The sequence below is a fragment of the Gymnoscopelus braueri genome, assembly GCF_963280865.1.
Source record: "Gymnoscopelus braueri genome assembly, chromosome: 14".
Lineage (NCBI taxonomy): Eukaryota > Metazoa > Chordata > Actinopteri > Myctophiformes > Myctophidae > Gymnoscopelus > Gymnoscopelus braueri.
In genome coordinates this window covers 18,497,373-18,516,851 of record NC_137619.1, presented here as the reverse complement: position 1 = coordinate 18,516,851, position 19,479 = coordinate 18,497,373, and the positions used below count along the sequence as shown (strand labels likewise).

The 19,479-nt window shown below is 43.3% G+C and overlaps 2 protein-coding genes across 2 annotated transcripts in view; both read left to right on the top strand.

Moving 5' to 3' along the window:
- The first annotated feature begins 1,890 nt into the window (after positions 1–1,890).
- calm2a (calmodulin 2a (phosphorylase kinase, delta)) lies at positions 1,891–6,859 on the top strand. Its single transcript, XM_080450305.1, has 6 exons — positions 1,891–2,006; positions 3,419–3,449; positions 4,850–4,993; positions 5,085–5,191; positions 5,282–5,417; positions 5,529–6,859. The coding sequence occupies exons 1-6, from the start codon at positions 2,004–2,006 to the stop codon at positions 5,555–5,557; spliced, it is 450 nt and encodes a 149-aa protein (XP_080306431.1). The 5' UTR covers positions 1,891–2,003; the 3' UTR covers positions 5,558–6,859.
- A 2,279-nt stretch (positions 6,860–9,138) lies between these two features.
- Positions 9,139–19,479, top strand: part of stpg4 (sperm-tail PG-rich repeat containing 4) — a gene marked incomplete at its 3' end in the record, with an annotated part of 11,419 nt that continues 1,078 nt past the window's right edge. Inside the window, exons 1-6 of the mRNA XM_080449619.1 lie at positions 9,139–9,257; positions 9,510–9,569; positions 10,061–10,315; positions 11,983–12,047; positions 12,529–12,574; positions 17,821–17,925. Of these exons, the coding sequence (XP_080305745.1) occupies positions 9,228–9,257; positions 9,510–9,569; positions 10,061–10,315; positions 11,983–12,047; positions 12,529–12,574; positions 17,821–17,925 (561 nt within the window). The 5' untranslated portion in view covers positions 9,139–9,227. The remainder of the gene's footprint in view (positions 9,258–9,509; positions 9,570–10,060; positions 10,316–11,982; positions 12,048–12,528; positions 12,575–17,820; positions 17,926–19,479) is intronic.

Below are 19,479 nucleotides of genomic sequence, written 5' to 3'. Positions count from 1 at the left end.
CAGAACACAGCCATGTCTAAGGAGAGGTACGGTACACAGTAACCGGAAAAGTTACTCACTGAAATGCATGAAGAACATTGCAATGTACTATTGCCCTATTTCCAGCTTTCCAGGATGATGCTGTGCTGTTCTCTCAGTGGATCCAAGAGAGAGGCAGTGGACTAGATGGAGGCGTGTGTGTGTGTGTGTGTGTGTGTGTGTGTGTGTGTGTGTGTGTGTGTGTGTGTGTGTGTGTGGGGGGGGGGGTGTGTGTGTGGGGGGGGGTGTGTGTGTGTGTGTGTGTGTGTGTGTGTGTGTGTGTGTGTGTGTGTGTGTGTGTGTGTGTGTGTGTGTGTGTGTGTGTGTGTGGGGTGTGTGTGTGTGTGTGTGTGTGTGTGTGTGTGTGTGTGGGGGGGGGGGGGGGGGGTTTGGGACATGAGAGAGAGATTCTGGTACATTCTCTCAGTGGCTCTTCAAATCGTCCGCACACACATGTCTCACTATACCCTCCTCCGCATCTCCCGTGGGACATGGCCAGAGACAGGTGGCCTGGGGGAGACAGGGGAGCAGTGGAGCATAAGAAATCAGGCTATCAGATACTCCCTTCCACACCAGCAGCGCAATTAGACCTGAGAATCCACAGTCATCTGACAGCACGCCTGCTACAGGCCCAGTCACATATCACACATCAGCACATGCACTCACCATGCTCTGACACACACACACACACACACACACACACACACACACACACACACACACTATTCTGCTATGCACCCGCCATGTCAGTCCAGACAATGCATCCCATTGTACACCAAACATAATACGATGCAGACATGCAACCTACAGGTCAAAGGAACTTTTCGTTCAGAGCCACAGACAGTATACATTATGTTAGCCTATATGGGGTCATATGTGCTAGCGTAGTGGATGACAACATTCAAAAATGAATGATTCAGCTATTCAGCTTCATGTTAAAAAAAAATTAGGCAAAATTATTATTCATGAGAATGCTGCAGTAGTTTAAGAGAATAGATAAATCCATGTTGACCCAAACTGGGTCAGTAGTATTAGGGTCCTAAGTGATGCAACATGCCCCCTTGTAACTAAATGCTTATCAAAACTATCTCCTTGGGTGTCCCTTAAAGATGATGCCCATATGTATACACGGTGCAACAAGCCTGTCTGCCGTGCCTGTGGCCCTGACTGGGACATGTCTATGGGCTGGATGCAGCGGCAGCAGCGCAGACCAAGGGAGTGACGCATTGCAGGTACAAACGCACCAATCAGAGAGCGCCATTTCACCCTGCTACGTCTTGCCGCCCTGTCACGGACTAGCAGAAAGTATTCATACGCACGCTATCTAGGCCGCCAGCGACGGCCAAGTTACTTTTAAAATTCACGCGTTTAATGCCCACAATAAAATATGCTTGTGTAATAAATCTCGCCCTGGGTTTTATAGAGTATCGTAATGCTTTCAGAAATCCCCCTTTCGTTCGTTTTAGTAAATGGAGTGGTAACCGGAAAACTCGCCCCAAAACACGCTCACCCCCGTTTCTTTCGCGGACCAGCGGTTCCTGTATTTGTTTTACAGAGGATAAGGTTAGAAATACGTTTAGGGTTAGGCATAGTTTTACTGAGGTTAAGTTTAGAAATAAGGTTTGGTTTTGGCACCGTTTTACTGAGGTTAAGTTCAGGAATAAGGTTAGGTTTAGCCTAGGCATAGTTTACTGAGGTTACGTTTAGGAACACCAGGCGAATACCACCGGATTTGCCCCGGGGCGACTGTGTTTTGGGGCGAGCGTTTTGGTATTCAATGGAGAAACGGGAAGTCGGCGGATGGATCTGGAAAGGAGGAGGGGTTTATGGGCAGCCGTTAAAGGCGCGTCCAGTTGCCTGTCTCTACAGTCAGTGCATTCATACAGATATTCAGTCAGTCAGTCAGAGAGTGAGTCTGTGGTGCGTGAGCTTTGGTTTCTCTTGCGGACTTTCGTCGTTAAACCGGCCGCTACATCTACTTCGAAATGGTAAGAACAGAAAGACATCATATTCCTTGACTTCCCCTGTTGTCGGTGATTCGGAGAGTTTCTTTCTTCTCTGGTGGTTGTGTTTTTTACCCCTCAAGCAGCGCAACAACGTCTGCTCCGAGGCTGGAGCCTCAACCTAGTAGAGCTGCTGCAGTGCAGAGCCGCAGACCCACAGCTACAGCTAGCGGTGTTGCCATGTCCTTTTATTATAAGCGACTCTGGGCTTTTTCTGAAGTTGCTTGTTAAATATTGGCTGGTTGCGGTTTTTTTTGGCCTCGTTTCTAAAGCTTATTTTGGGCTTCCAACTTCCACACGTTGTTTAAACCAGGGATTCCCAAACACTTTCATGGCAAGGACCGCCTAAATTAATATATATTTGTCCACACCACAGAACCCCCGTCTGAAAATATTTTATGCCAGGAACTTTTTTTTTCTATTCACATTTTTCATATTCTTCTATATATATATTTTTTTAAATTACAGATCTATAAGCTCTGTGAGCTTGTAGATCTGCTATTTTCAAATAGCCGTTCACGTGCCCTAGTCGCTTGTTTTCCTACACCAGGGTGCTTGTTTCTCTCAGATCTGGCAACGCTGCTAGCTAGTAGTGGACGTGCTCTACTGACATGCTATCTGATTACTCCAGGCTAATGGTAGCTTAGCCCAGCTCTTACATCGTCGCTCTTAATCGATGCCTCGTCGCAGCAACAACTGCCGTAGAGTTTTGATTCGAAATGACACATTCATTGCTCCCCCCCCCACCCCAGAAGTAGAAATACTTGACGCTTTAAATTTGGTTGCTTTAAATGTATTCGTCTGCTTTCATCGTGAAGCTCATTTGAACGCCACTTGTCAGATAGTACTTGATTTGGGATCAAACTGACGCTGTGTAGTTATGAATTGGCTATTTTCCGACTTATTTTGAGGTTTTTTTTATTGCGCTTTTGAATACTCTTCCTGGGCCGTCATATGGCTAGCCTTGACAGCTAGCTAATGTCGGCGCCCACTGCCCAGTTATTTACCGCCAAATTGTAAGCCATTCATTTTGTGTACGTTGTTGCAGTTAAAGTAACGCCGGGCATCATGACATGCAACATGTCTATGAGCCTGAGCCATGTTGGCTGTATGGACATCCCTGTTAGCACTCAATGTGTATTGATTTTGGGGCGCCTTTGCCTCATCAACTGATGTCTAGTCTTTTCCCAGACCCATAGTAGCCTTGAGCATTGGGTTGTATGGTTCTATAATGTATTAACAGATGCATACCAGTTATGCTACTGCAGTAAGTGTATTTCCAGTCCGTTTAATGGGGAAAAGTTTCATATGGTGGGATATCTGTGCACTATATTTAAACTGCTTGTGTGGCATATGAGTTTTGATTCTTAATGGCCTCATCTCCTTCTCCCCCCTAGGCTGATCAGCTGACAGAGGAACAGATTGCTGGTAAGACATCGATGCATTGAGCTACTTCTGTTCTCCCTACCCTGGCACGTGGCCATGCTGTGGATCCTGACATCCCTTGCATTGGATTTATACTTTTGCCTTTTAAGGCTTTCCATGGGACAGCCTACTGCTCATAAAAGAGGAATGAATGAACAGGCTGTCAGTCGACTCTGTAGCCTTCAAGGACTCCATGATGGAAACCTCTTTTGCATTTTCATGGTTGCCATGTAATAAATTATGTAATCTCCAAGGGCTGTGTTCTAGTGAGGCATTGTGGCCAGTGTTTTACATCCTGCGTCTGATGTGGCCTTTGGCCTGGGTGTGTTTTCCGCTGAATGGAATCTTGGCAAGTTCAAGGAAGGAAAAGGCAGTTGAAACATGAGTCTGTATAGCCAAATGTTGAGATGGAATGTAATTGTCGTAGTATGAGGCATGCAGCTGCACACGGCCTGATGACTGTATTGCGCACACCCTAGTCTGTAATAAGAATTCACTTATGTGTACAATGGTCAGGGCAATCCCCTGAGCACTACCTCGGAGTAGATGCTTGTCTTACCAGATCCTCTGCTTGCCTGCTGCTTCAGTTAACATAATTCACTTTAGTCCTCAGGTTTCACAATATGCTGACCACTGTCCAGACTGTTGCTGTATTTCATGGCATCAGCTTTCATTTGGTAAACCCTTGCTCAGTCAGTGGTTTGCTGACCTCAACAGGCGTCTTTCACGAGTGGTGTCAGTTTGTATATACAACACAGTGTTCCCATACACGGCCTTGTTTCCCTTGCATTTGGCATTAATCGTCATAACTGAGGCGTTGTGCCCGTGGTTGTTTTCTGTTTATGGTGTGTGACGGACGGGTTGGATTTCACTGACTTCCTGTTTAGGGTGCAGCCTGTCATTATCACAAGCAATTTTCTCGTAACAATGGCGTTTCCACGTTAAGGGATCCCAGAAACTGCAGGGTATGTGTCGCGTACCTCATAATGATGACAAGATGCCTCTGCACATTGGCCTTGTCATGCCCCCCCCCCCAACTCGCAACTCGCTGTCATTACGGGCTCATTTAGCCTGACTTAACCCTGCTTGTTTAGCGTCACAGTTGGAGCCACCTGTGTAGTTGGACTTAGATCCTCAAAGTTATAAATTAGTTTCATCAAATGATATAGCTGCTCTGTTGCTGAGATGGGAGTGATGTAATGTCCTTGAGCCATGAGTTGATTCAGGGCTTATTTAATAAGATGGCTTTTGAAGAAGCCAGAGTTTCCAAAATGCATTGCTTAACTGCAATGAGAGACATTGACTGATAGTATTGTATGGTTATGGCAAGCTTACATTTTTTTAGGTTTGCGTTCAAAGCTGACTTCCTCAAGCTCACAAGCTCGTTTTTTTTCTTTCGACAGAGTTCAAGGAGGCCTTTTCACTCTTTGACAAGGACGGCGATGGCACCATCACCACCAAAGAGCTTGGTACCGTAATGCGCTCTCTGGGTCAGAACCCCACAGAGGCAGAGCTGCAGGACATGATCAACGAAGTGGATGCAGATGGTGAGGGAACAACACCACTCACTTGAATATTCATAGAGCCACATGGAATTGAAACCCCTGACTCCTCCCTCTTTTGCTTTCTCTCTGCCAGGCAATGGAACGATAGACTTCCCAGAGTTCCTGACCATGATGGCCAGGAAGATGAAGGACACAGACAGTGAGGAGGAGATCAGAGAAGCATTCCGTGTCTTTGACAAGGTAAAGCTCAATTTAGATTCTGCGACTGTGTAGCCGGTCCAGGTCTGTGCCCTCCCTTTTTTTTTTTACCCAGTTGTGTGTATTTAACAGGATGGTAATGGATACATCAGTGCTGCAGAGTTGCGCCATGTGATGACAAACCTGGGAGAGAAGCTAACTGATGAGGAGGTTGATGAGATGATCAGAGAAGCAGACATTGATGGTGACGGACAGGTCAACTATGAAGGTGGGTACAGAATTTAGGCATGTAAACAGTTTTCATGTACGTTTGGGTCACTTGTTTGACATGATGGGAAATGTGCATTAACTATAACCCCCCCCCTCCCTCTCTTTACAGAGTTCGTACAAATGATGACAGCGAAGTGAAGGCCTTGTACAGATTTTTCTTATATAAATAATTTGCCTTTTTTTCTTTGTGTAATTTATCTGTAAAATCTTAATAGCCCCCTCCTTCGTCCCTGCCCTACTTCCCTGCTGTCCAAAGGAACTGCATGTAAACTGCATAGGCTCTTGTCCCCATGTCCCTTTTTCTTTTGCTGTCATGGTGTTTTGGAGTGACGGAGCAGTCATACAACCAGATGCCCGTGGAGGCCCGTAGGGGGCCGGAGAACTTGGAACCTTCCTGTCATGTGGGCTCAGGCCCCCTCCACGCATGGCAACATTGGAAACCCTGTCGGCTGGTTGTCACTTGGCAACACCGTTGGCATGGAAACAGTGTAGAGGAGTTTAACTCTGCATGGACTACGGACAAAGTATATGGGAAAAAAATCTCTCAGCATTGCACTACTGCAAAAAAATGACACGGGTGTATCTCCTAGGTACTCGTACAAACTCTTTTTGTATCTGCTGTTCTATATTACCAGAAAACAACTTTGTTTTAATCTGCTTTTTAATGTTTTACTCACAACTTTAACTTTTCTTTCTTTTTCTTTTCTCTTTGTTTTTTTATGGCCTCTGGCCATGCCTCAAAATCCATTCCAAGTTGTATATTTTTGTTTTCCAATAAAATTAACAATCTACCCAGATTTGAAAATTGTCTTGTTTTCTCGGTTATAATGGATCCTTGAGTTTGTATACGCTGTAATAATTCCCATTTTTGTATTGACAGGATGCTCCTTTTTTTTGATAGAGATTTTTTTCTTTTTGTTGCTCTTAGAATACACATGAAACCATGTTTACCATTTGAACCATCCCCTGTATTAAATCCCTGCCCCCCAGGCACTGAGAGGAGCATCAGCCAATGCCTCTTAATGTTCAGCTAAGCTCATATCAAATCTGTATTGTCATTAAAATAAAAGCACTGAGTGGGATCAAAGGCTTCTATTTTGAAGTGTGCACACAATGGTACTCAACATTAGATTAGCTGTGTACTGTCCAATCCCCCCCACTGACTAGCTGGGGTGGGGGCATGTGTGTCTGCTGCTGTTGTTGGCACAGCACCACATAGAGAAGCTGACAGCCTCATGTCTTACTTGGCAAATGCCCCCTGAATTGCAAGGTACAGGTGATTGAGCGAGCGTACATCAGAAACCATGGTGTAAATAGAGTTGTACCCGGTTTGTTTTTTTGGTTAACTTTCTGAATATTGAGTTTGTTACAGTAGCTTGCAGAGATACTGAGTTTGTTATTTTGATGAATGACGAAATAAAGCTCTATCGTGGACCTCTGCCCTGCCTCCTGTGTGTTTTGTACCGGCAGGTAATTTAGCCTTAGCTTGATCATATATTGTAAATAGAGTACACTCTTTTGATAATTTGGACCACCTAGTGGCTCAACCAATTCTTGTGCCATCAATCAGCCCTACCCTCCTGCCTCATTATGGCAAGCTTCTTAGTGTGTCAGTGGATAAATACTGAGAACTTGGTAAGCATGTACTAGGCTATAGACAGAATCATGACCACAACCAAAAGTGTATTTCTGGGTACATAACACCGGCAGCATCGCATTGGAGCATTATTCATTAACCTTAATTCTGGAAGAACAGGACGCTTTGTTTTTGACTATTAGAAATATCCATAGGTTGACAAACTAGATACTTTTTTGTATCGTAAAATCACCCATAGGCCCGTTTGTTTACAAACATTCAAACATTCTGAACCTATACTGTATCTTTCATGTTTTAAATTATGTTGATTTTGGTTCAGTTCATGGAGCAGTAAAAGCTGGGGCTGTTGGAGGCTTGGCTAGTCATGCATGTTTAATAGTCCCTGGGGTGCATGTTTAAACATATTGAGCACTACATAAAAAGGCCCTGGACAGGCGGCAAGCAATATATCATATACGTCAATAGGATAAGCATAATTCAAAGGGATAGTTCACTGAAAGTACCTTCGATATGATTTTGTCAGAATTAATGTTTGTCGCATGACAAACCTTTGCTTCCCAAGAGGTGTGCAAAGACAGGGGGGAGTTAGCAGCATTGCAAGGTGTGAATCAATGACACCACAGGCATTCATCTTGTCAGAACCAATTAACACCAATTAACAAGGGCTTTAAAAAATGCTTTCTCAGTATAAGTGGCATACTTAAAATAGCCTACTTATTAAAATCTGTGAATGACACACATCTTGAAACCATTGCCGTGGTCGTCTGAGTTATACTAATGAGAGATTGCACTGATGGCAGTAAATGGTGAGATGAAAAACAATATATGTAATACAGATATTTGAACTCTATGATCCACATACAGTACGTCTACACCACATCAACTACTGATCCACTGCAGTGGAGGTCCTCTGGGTGAATATGCAGCAACCCAAAATGCCCCACCGCGCGCACACACACACACACACGATAGGGTGAAAGAAATTGAATGTATCAAATTATGATCAATCTTACCTTGAAACTTTGGCAAAATTGATATTTAATTCATTCCAATTGAAGCTGTTGACATCTTTTGATTGATATGTATACCTCAACGAGACATCACATCCTTAACAGTCACTGAGTGTGTGTCTTCATATGTACTCTATAGTGTCACATGGGAGTTCCTTGACAAGCAATATAAACATGAAATCTTGGCTCATCCGAATCATATGTTCCATGTAGCCTAGCAACAGGACTGAATGTTGATTTTGCTCCCAGAGAGAGATTTTAGCAGGCTTATGCCTGATTTATACTTGGTTGTGCGCCGTGTCGAGCACAGACAACAGCAGATCTACTAGCTCACAACGCGCAAGCTGTGATGTATTGTGAACTTGTAGATCGACTATTTTCGGTGTGAGACACCAGCGCGGAACTAAGCCTAAATCACTCTTTAGGTGATGGTCCTCTGTTGCTTGCTGTGCTGACACAGTGTGTGTGTGTGTGTGTGTGTGTGCAATGTGTGTGTGCGTGCGCGTGTGTGCGCGTGCATGCATGCATGCGTGCATGTGTGTGTGCACATGCGTGTGTGTATGCTATTCTGCATGTGTGTGTGTATGTCTTTGTGTATGACTGCATACAACACACTGCAGGAGCCTTCTGAGGGTATGCCACAAGAGGTAGAAGCAGTGGGTTCATTTTTTAAATAGTTTCTCTTGGCAAGGACATGAAACATGTCCAGACATGGCAATGGCAGTTATACAGTATATCAGCAGGGAAGGTGTGGCAATATAAATTATAGACCTGTATTGTCATGACCTATACATTGTAACTTTGTGACAGTAGTTGTCTACCTTACACACCTGCCGTGGTAGGCTACATCCCTGAAAATTATCATTGTAAATTGGGTGACCATGAGACAAAATATGTGACATCCACAGCATTAATTAGCTGTATACTACTGTAGTCGTGTACCTTGATACCCGCAATAGTAACTTCCTCAAAATCACCTTCCTAAACCTCACACTGGTTGGTGAGTCTAAATTTAGCCCTCTTTCCAGGCCAGCTTGTTGAAAAATTGATCGATAGCGGAGTCGCTACTATAGTAACAGTCACAGTTTATTGGTGGTCAGGTGTCACTGGATCTGCCCTGTCGAGCACCGTGGACAGCAGATTGCAGCGGTGCAAGGATACGGCCACATGGAAAAACAAAGACACCTCTGAAGTCAGTGACATGTCCAGGAATGCAGATAGAACAGAGAAGGTAAGGGGATCTACAAAGATAAACCATGGCCTCCGTAATCGTTTGTGTGAGGAATGTGAGACAACAGAACCTTTATAAGCATGTGTCCACACGTCGTGAACAATCCTGAAATTTCAGGACATAGCCTAGTGTCTCATCTTTGTCTCATAACAACGAGTAAGGCTATCTGAATGTCTATGAAAAGTGAATTAACCTCACCCTGAACATTTGCGAACTCATCGAATGTCTTGATTTTCATCTTTTCTTTTACAGGAGGCCAGTCAGAAAGCAGACCTTTGTGGTCGAGGAAGATGGTGGCTGGCAACGTTAAAAGTAGGTTTTTGTATTACTGGATTGGACAGGGGTTCCTAACATTTCTCGAAAAGCACGTTGCGCAGCTTCCATGGCTTCGGTTCAGCCCAAAAGCAGTGGCCCATGTAGTTTTAGAGGCAGTACTTTGAACTTAGTATATATCAGGAAATAACAATCAGCCTGTGTGCATCTGCAAATAATTTGTGTATTAGGAGCTGCTGTCCTCATCGAGCCTCCACTCTCTCCATTAAAAATTATATTATAGATGAGACTATCTGGGTCCCTGATAAACAGTGTTTCAAGCAGAGTAATGTAGTTGCATCATGACTTTTATCATTATCATCATCATCACCTCTCTCTCTCTCTCTCTCACACACACACACACACACACATACACACACACACACACACACACACACACACACACACACACACACACACACACACACACACACACACACACACACACACACACACACACACAAACGACAACCCATCAACCCTTTTCCCAGGACACACCCATCCCAGGTCAATACCACATCCGAGACTTCATCGAGGAAGACAGCCTGAACCCAGTGAGGAAGACCTATGGCTTTAAGGGCCTGGGCAGGACAGCCCCGACTCATGGCGTGCGAAAGGGGGACCTGCTGTTACCCGGCGCGTACGGCTACACCGACTCAATCCAGGAGGTCCTAAGGCGCCAGGCCTCTTACTCCTTCAAGAACCAACCCCGCCCTGACAACTTCAGTCTGGGCGTCAGGGACAAGGTGGGTGACTGGTACCGCTTTGGTGGTTATTGTCTCCGCCAGGCCGAAAGGCATGGCGAGAGAGTATGTTTTACCCCCTGTCCGTCCTTCCGTCCGTCCGTCCGTCCGTGTGTCCTGTCCGTGTGTTACCAGCTAATCTCCGGCACCGTTGGCCCGGTTGCTGCGAAACTGTGCACACACACTCCCTGGATGCCAATTCAGAACCTCTGCCTCATTTTTCACATGGGCCTGTTATAGCGCCACCTGGAGGCCGATTTGTGCAAAACCCATTTTTTTATATTACTCCTACAGATTTTATCCAAACGTCATGCAAATCGGTACACAGTATCTCTATAGTCATGTGATCAACACGGATCTGTCCGATTTCCCATATTCCATCCTCATTGGCTAAGGTTGCCTTCCAAAATTTGCAGGATTGGTCCGTTTTGAACAAAATGCCTCAAATCATGAACGCAGCTTGTGATATCCGTGAAATTTCACAAACACATTCCCACTAGGCAGAGGAAGAAATGCCACCTGACATTTTTCACATCAGCCTCATGGTGGCGCTATAAAAGGCTGATTTGTGTTTTTAACTATAACTGCACCGATCTGCGTGAAACTTTGCACGCACACTCCCTAGAGGCCAAGGAAAAACATCCGCCCTGCATTTTTCACATTTGCCTTTTATAGCGCCACCAAGAGGCCGACTTATGTAAAACACATTTTTGGATATTAAGCCTTCACATTTTATCCAAATTTCACACAAATCGGTACACATGATCTCTATAGTCATGTGATCAAGATGGAACTGTGTGATTTTTCATATTTCATCCTGATTGGCTAACAATGACATCTAAAGTTTGCAGAAGTGGCCCGTTTTGAACAAAATGCCACAAATCATGAACGCAGCGTCCGATTGAGGTGACACTTTACAAGCACATTCGCACTAAGTTGAAGAACAAATGCCACCCTTTAACATTGTCCTATTATAGCGCCACCAGGAGGCCGATTTTTTCAAAACATTTCTTTGTTGTATTACTCCTACAAATGTTGTCCAATCATCATGCAAATCGGTACCCATTATCTCTATAGTCAAGTGATCAAGATGGTTCTGTCCGATTTTTCATATTCCATCCTGATTGGCAAATTCCGAACATTGTTGGCCCACAATAACCTACCTGACCTGGCGGAGACCTGTGCTCCGAGGAGCACTTTTTCTAGTTTGTTTCTTTTTTGTACAATGGTGTCAGTTGTGATGCGTTCTTAGGTTGTAGATCTGCTATTTTCTCTATTTTTTAAGATGTGTGCCTATAATGACATGCCCAAAATAGGGTTAAAGTGTTAAAGCAGGATTGTTTATAGCTTCCTGTGTCCTCTCTTGTAACAGAAAAGAGGGTGTGATGCTGTTAAATTGTTCAAAGCATAAAGGATGTAATTAGTGTAGGCACTGTTCATTGAAATGTTATGTTTTGATTGTGCTTTTGACCCTGTAATGACATGTTTTGTGACACCTACACAAGAGACCTCTACATGCTCACAATTCTGTTGCAGGCAGGCTTATAAAGTGCAGAGAATAAAAATAAATATAAATGTAGCCTATACTGTAGTTGTTGGAAACACATTACATGCTGTGGACAAAATGATCATGATCCCCTAATGCTCTCCTTTTTGTGTGCTATGTTTAGGATATAAACATTTCACCGTGTGAGTACAACGTGACAGAGAAACCGGTGGATAAGACTCACTGCAAGTAAGCCCTCAGCAGCCATCCACCCATCCCACTCTCACTCTCAGACCATCTTGAATCTCAGCCTAGCAGGCGGCCTGTGAATCATCCCTTGATCGCAGTCGTCCCTCTTCATACGACACTAACCACACACACACACACACACACACACACACACACACACACACACACACACACACACACACACACACACACACACACACACACACACACACACACACACACACACACAATCCTGAGGTTACATTTGTACAGTCTCATTTACATTTTTTACAAATTAATAAATGTATTCATTTTTACATATTAATTAATTAACACTGTTCTTTCATTTTCTCTCTCTCTCTCTCTCTCTCTCTCTCTCTCTCTCTCTCTCTCTCTCTCTCTCTCTCTCTCTCTCTCTTCCTCCTTCACTGTTCTTCTCTCTGCTATTGACGGCACCATCTCTCTCCCTCCCTCTCTCTTTCCCTCTTTCCTCTCCTTGCAGGCATGTGATGTTTCGGTCTGTTGTACGGCGTATCAGCTTTCTGCCGGTGAGTATCTAGTCACCGGCGGTTATTATGACCATTCTTTCCATTGCCCACAGAAGAAAAGGGTTAATTACAATGTACGTTCAGATAGGGTTTTGGTTACAAGCCCCCAATAACCAGTGTTGGGGAAGCGACTCTGAACATAACTTCTATGACAATCTATTACTCTACACTGAAACAGCAAAGCTGCGACTCAGCGAGAAGCACTACTTAAAAATTTAGCTAATGACATTGAAGCTAGTAAACTACAAAAGTTTGCTGTAGGAAATCAGAACTTCCTACTTGCACATGAACAGACAGACTTTAGTATCTATAATTTCAATCTGGCATGCCACTAAAAAAGTCTGGAGGCAGGCAATACAATTTCCTACACATTTATGAAAAACAGCATCCGCTTTTTCTGCACGTGTCCTGCACTTCCGAAGTACAGACTGTTAGGCGGAAGCATTTGCACACTGTGTGAGCCAACAGTCTGTCACGAGAGACTACCCTTCCAGTATCTTTGGCCGGAGATGCCATGGTGCAACAGTTATGTGGTCTGTGTAGCCAAACGTTTGTAAATAGCTGTTATATTGAGAAAATGCACTGATTACTTCATTACTTTTTTCTTCATCTTTTTTCCCCATTTCTATCCCATTTTTATCAATATGCCCCCCCCCCCCAGTTTGGTCCGTAAAGGGATAATTTAAGGACTTTAAGACCTTTTTAATACCAAAAAAATAAAGAAAAGAAAAAAGAACTGGTCAAACATTGGCCAAATAGCCGATCTACAAGCTCACAAGTTGTGAGGCGTTGTGGGCTTATCTGTGGAACCGAGTCAAATTAAATGTAATACCTCAACTCCTACAATTCCAAGTGCTTGTCAGGGTTGGGGGGTCCCCAGTTCAAATATTATTCTTTTGTCGTGTCGCGGCCTGAAAAGGTTGAGAACCACTGGTATAGAGAACAATTGTGTCTCCTCCGATGCACATGACATCCCCAGATGCTTCTTTTCACCTGTCAAGGGAGGAGTTTCACCAGGAGGGTGTAATGCAGTAAATGTTGAATACAGGACTTTTACTTGTAACAGGGTGTTTGTGATGTGGTATTGCTACTTTTACTTAAGTAAAAAAAAATCACACCCTGTGTGAAGTGGGCGGTGTCTTGCTAGCTAATCACAATACTGAATGGAGTCAACCAATCATGTACAAAAGATAAATACATTTATTGAAACACTCTTTATGATGGACGAAACCATAACTTTACAAAAACCAATATATGGTTTTTGTAAAGTTATGGTTGCTTATATAGGGCTATGCACATGTGTCATGTGACACTGGCCAATCACAGTCCTGAATAGATTGTGATTGGCCAATCACAGCGCAGGATAATTGTACAAATTTCCAAACCTCACTTTCAGGGCCGGTTTCACTGCCCAAGATATTTGTACATTTTTCCAAATCTCACTTATAGGGGCGGTTTCACCGCCCAAAAAAAGCGTACTTCATCCATCACTGGTCAATTGCGTTGGCTGGCGTGCCCAGCCAAGGCACCATGGAGGAATCGAACCCCTGTCTCCACGATGGTGGGTCAGAACATTACCCCTGTGCCACCCGGATGCCCCCTTTGTCTCCATTGCTGCTGTCTTTGTACGTTGATGACAGGGGAAGCCGACCCATTTTCAGTTGGCTATTCATGCATAATATGGTAGTTTTTCCCCCCAGACGTCATTATCATGCCAGATTATAGTTACTAAAGTCTGTCCAGACTAGCTTTTATGCACCTTGCCCTTGTGGGCTTAGTAAATGCGGTTAGATGCTTTGGTCCAAGCTCCTCAGATGTTGATGGGAAAAAATTAACTACTTAAAAAGCTACTAGATTTTTTAAATAGTATCTATCACCCTGGAAATTGTAGTTAAACTAGTAGTCCCTTAACACTGCCAATGACATCACAGCTAGCTCTCATTCAATGGAGGGGGGAATTGCCCTCTCCGATATATAATATAGAACATATCTAACATGGATTTGTTTTAATCTGCTTTACGATACTTCCAATTGTGAGATTTTATTTCTAAAATAGTAAAACCCCTCCTGTTCCTTCCTATAATCTTTTCTGCCATTTTCCAAGTAAGGATACATTATATGTCACCTCGATTCTATGCTGATTTACATTATGGGACACATTTAAGTGAACTCGAAAAGTATGGGGCGCAGTAGCCCACATCCCTGGTGACAACTGTTACTGTCGAAGAAAAGAGCACCCCCAGAGGTTATTGGATTACATCATCTGCCCGGCCGAGCGCCTATTATGGCACTGCACTGACTGACAAGTCATGTTTGTGTCGCATTGCATGGTGTGGTTTGCAGCCTAGCCCCCTCTGTGTGTCCATGGAAGCTGATGGACATTTGAGCTGTGCCTGCAGCTGCTGGGTGTTGACAGAGAAGGAAAAGTGCTAAGAAATCCCAAGGGTGTTATCACCGCAGAGTTGGGAGCAGTTTTCTCCTTTCTACTGGTGTCGTGATGAGTCCGACACAGGTTTATTGTCAAAGGTTAAGTGGCTAAACAAATCCCTTTAGTGATCATACTGAGGGGCTGCCGCCGAGCCTTTAGACAGCTGACGTGACCTGATGTTAAGAGGGCAGGTTGGACAGACACAAGTAGGTCAAAGGTGGAGACAGTCTTAATGGTTTTGTACTTGGACTAGTTAGGCTGTCCTTATAAAGCTGCACTGATGGGAAAGGACTTTGGATTCGTATGCTCTCTGAACTCATAATATTATGAAATTGATTTTCTCATATCAAAAGAGAACTATCGAGAGGACTGAAGGCATTTGAAAATGCAACAAAGAGAATCTTATTTTTTTCCCCTCAAATTTATTTATTCAGATTTGACATTATTTTTCTATCCCAAGGCCATTATATGTCCTAGATTTGTGCATTGTGCTTGGAAGGAACACATTCTGCCTGCAATTCAAACGTCTGAATTGAACTGTGCAGTGTGCAGTCATCCTAAGTTGAGTCTCCATGGTTGTTTGGCTTAGTTAACCACTTAAGTCCTATTTTATACTTTGTCATCCGAAGGTGTCACAGGGCGAAAAATGGCCGATCTACAAGCTCACAACACGTTGCATTGCGGCACATTGTGAGCTTGTAGATGTACTATTTTAAAAATGTTTGAAATGTTTGAAAACTATAGTCCTTACCCACGTTTCTCCCCAGCGTCGATCCGAGCTATGGGACCGCGACCGCACAGCCGTGGTGAAAATGCTAAACAGCTTAGATTTGTGAAAAGTGAAGAATAGGCTTCCACTTTCTGCATATTATTGCCAATAGTCAATGCCCACGTGCAATTTCAGATCAATTGGTCATCCCACTGAGGAGAAAAATATATGAGGACACAAGAACAGTTTTGTTCATCCAATAGTTCTGAAAATATGAGAACATTTTCGCTTATAATGACATACCCAAAATAGGCAGCTTACAGTTCCAAGCTGATGCAGAACTTGAGTATGACTGGCATCATTTGATGGCATACTGTGTACGCTGCATCTATATCAGTAGTGCTGCTGCAGATGTTTTAAATAGTCCTGCTAGTTCTCTCACATAGGTAAACGCATTCACCTGGAGTCTAGAATAGATGGGAGCTGCAGTACTTTTGGGCCCTCAGGCTAGTGCTGATCCATATAAATGGAGGTGCTCGCTGCAGCACGGCACCACTGATGCCCATAATGAATGAAAGTTCAAAGGTGAAGGGTTTAGCAGACATTCTCTAAGCATGTGCCAGTTATCCATGCCACACAGGGAGAATTGTGCCAGCGTGCTGCGCTGAAATCAGAAACTAGGCCAGGTGCCTTGGCTCAAAGTCACACACATGCAAAAACACGAGCACACACACACACACACACACACACACACACACACACACACACACACACACACACACACACACACACACAGTCACACACACACAGTCACACACGCGTGCACGTGTGCATACCAGTGGTACCACCGCTGAGAGACAGGGCTGTTAGAGAATTTCTCTCCAACTGTTCCTGTGAAATACACCTGCATTAGCACCACTGGCTGGACGTGGGCAGTGCCAGGGAGCCACACAGGGCCAAGCAGGCTAGCAGGAGAAGGATCGAGTGAACCTGCCACCAGGATCAAATGGCATGTAATGGTAGCAGCAACCACCAGAGGAGAGAAAGGAGACCTCCTTGTTTCTCTCTCTCTCTCTCTCTCTCTCTCTCTCTCTCTCTCTCTCTCTCTCTGTCCACTCTTTCGCTCTCCATTTTGTTTATGAATCAGAGAGACCGGCTGAAAATAAGAGGTTGGCCTGCGTTTGGGGACATGAGAGATTTTATGTCTGTGGAGCAGAGGGAGGGGGAGGGCGTGTGAGCTATTTCTGCACGACTCACTGGTGCTGGTGACCAGTATGTGTTTTAGTGGGTGGGAATAAAGGAGAAGTGAAAGGCAAGGTGGTAGAGAGAGAGAGAGAGAGAGAGAGAGAGAGAGAGAGAGAGAGAGAGAGAGAGAGAGAGAGAGAGAGAGAGAGAGAGAGAGAGAGAGAGAGAGAGAGAGAGAGAGAGAGAGGCTTACATAGACACAGAAAGAGAGAAACAGATACAGAGAGAGACTTTTGATGTTGTTCAATAAAACATCTGACTGTTCTTTAATAAAACATCTCACAGAGAAATGGAGAAAAAACATCGAGGGAGAGAGAAGATAGCCAGAAGAAAGAGAGAAGTAGAGGGTGAGCAAGATAAACAGGCCAACAGAGAAAGAGAGAGGGGAAAGGGGGGGGGGGGGGGTGTTTAGACAGGCCAAAAGACAGAGAGAGATGGAGTTGAGAGATGAGTGCTACTCCAACCTTGCACTTTGTCAGTGTCACTGGAGAAGACTTGAGCGTTTAGCACCATTATAAATGGTGCCTTGCCTTTCACTTCTTAGCACCATTATAAATGGTGCTAATCTCACTTCTGGATTATGGTCTAGGAGTAAAATGATATGATCCAGGTGTGCTCCCAAAATGGGTCAGGGGGAGCCTATTGCTGCATGATCTAAAACATGTAATGGACATAAGAAGTGCACACCAAACAGATCACCAAAATCAGATCCCTGTGAATTAAACTGTAAAACAAATCCACAATCGACATTGTGGATTGTCATCAATCAATCAATCAATCAATCAATCAATCAATCAATCAATCAATCAATCAATCAATCAATCAATCAATCAATCAATCAATCAATCGTTCTCTCCACCTCAGAGGGAGGGACCTGCTCCTTGCCAATACAACCTACAGACGGTTCCAGCCAGAGGCATTACTTCATGCTTCAAATCCACCTTGCCACGTCTCCATAGTGTGCACTCAGTGAGTAAAACACTGTACATTATATTCTATATCCTCTACAGCAGTGTGGACTCATTTCCCCCTACAGAGGCAAAAGATAAAGCATATATTATTATTATTATTATTATTATTATTATTATTGTTATTATTATTATTATTATTATTATTATTATTATTATTATTATTATTATTATTATTATTATTATTATTATTATTATTATTGTTTTAATTATAATTTTCAACCTTAACCACTGACATGATACTGGCATGATACTGTGACCATGATACTGACCATGATACTGCCTATGATACTGACATAATACTGACTATGATACTGACCATGATACTGACATGATACTGACCATGATACTGACATGATACTGACTATGATACTGACCATGATACTGACATGATACTGACATGATATTGACCATGATACTGACATGATACTGACCATGATACTGATTGACCATGATACTGACATGATACTGACCATGACACTGACCATGATACTGACCATGATACTGACATGATACTGTCCATGACATATTGACATGATACTGACCATGATATTGACCATGATACTGACCATATGATACTGATATGATACTGACCATGATACTGACCATATGATACTGATATTCTACTGACCATGATACTGATCATAAAACTGACCATGATACTGACATAGTACTGACATGATCATGGATGTTTTTTTTTCACCTTCATTACTGTCCTGTCGTATGGTCAGCGGCAACTAAGTCGGACCTGAACAAATTGCAACTTGTTCAGAACAGAGCTGCCAGACTGGCACATTGTTCAACACGCACTAGTATTGCATATATGCATACACACCTGTTATGGTTATCTGTCGAACAAAAACTGCTTTGTAGTCTCTTCAGAAACATTATTTTAAATCACACACAATTATTACACCAGGAATGCCAGCCGTGGCCATTTAACACTTCCTGCTCCAAGAACTAATCTTCTCAAACACAGTTATTTATAGATCTATATCATTCTGGAACTTGTTACCATCTCACATTCATCTCGCACAAAATAAATTATCATTCAAGATAGCTTTAAAGACACACTTGTTGCTGCAGACCACATGACCGGAATCTTAATCTTATGTTGTATTTAATTTTTGTATAATATATTTTTAATGTATTTATATTTGTATGCATCTTATATGGACCCCAGGAAGACTAGCTGTCGCCCGGCGTCAGCTAATGGGGATCCATTCAATGAACAATAAACAGTAAACAATGATACTAACCATGATACTGAAAACAAATTTCAACCTGACGTCTTTATTGTGGGCATGTCATTATATTCAAATTGTTTGTTTTCAAATCATTATTATTCACACATTTTCAAGGATATAAAAAAAAGCCCATCTACAAACTGACCAACTAACAAGATACTGACATGATACTGACCATAATACTGACCATGATACTGACATGATACTGACCATGATACTGACCATAATACTGACCATGATACTGACATGATACTGACCATAATACTGACCATAATACTGACCATGATACTGACCATGATACTGACATG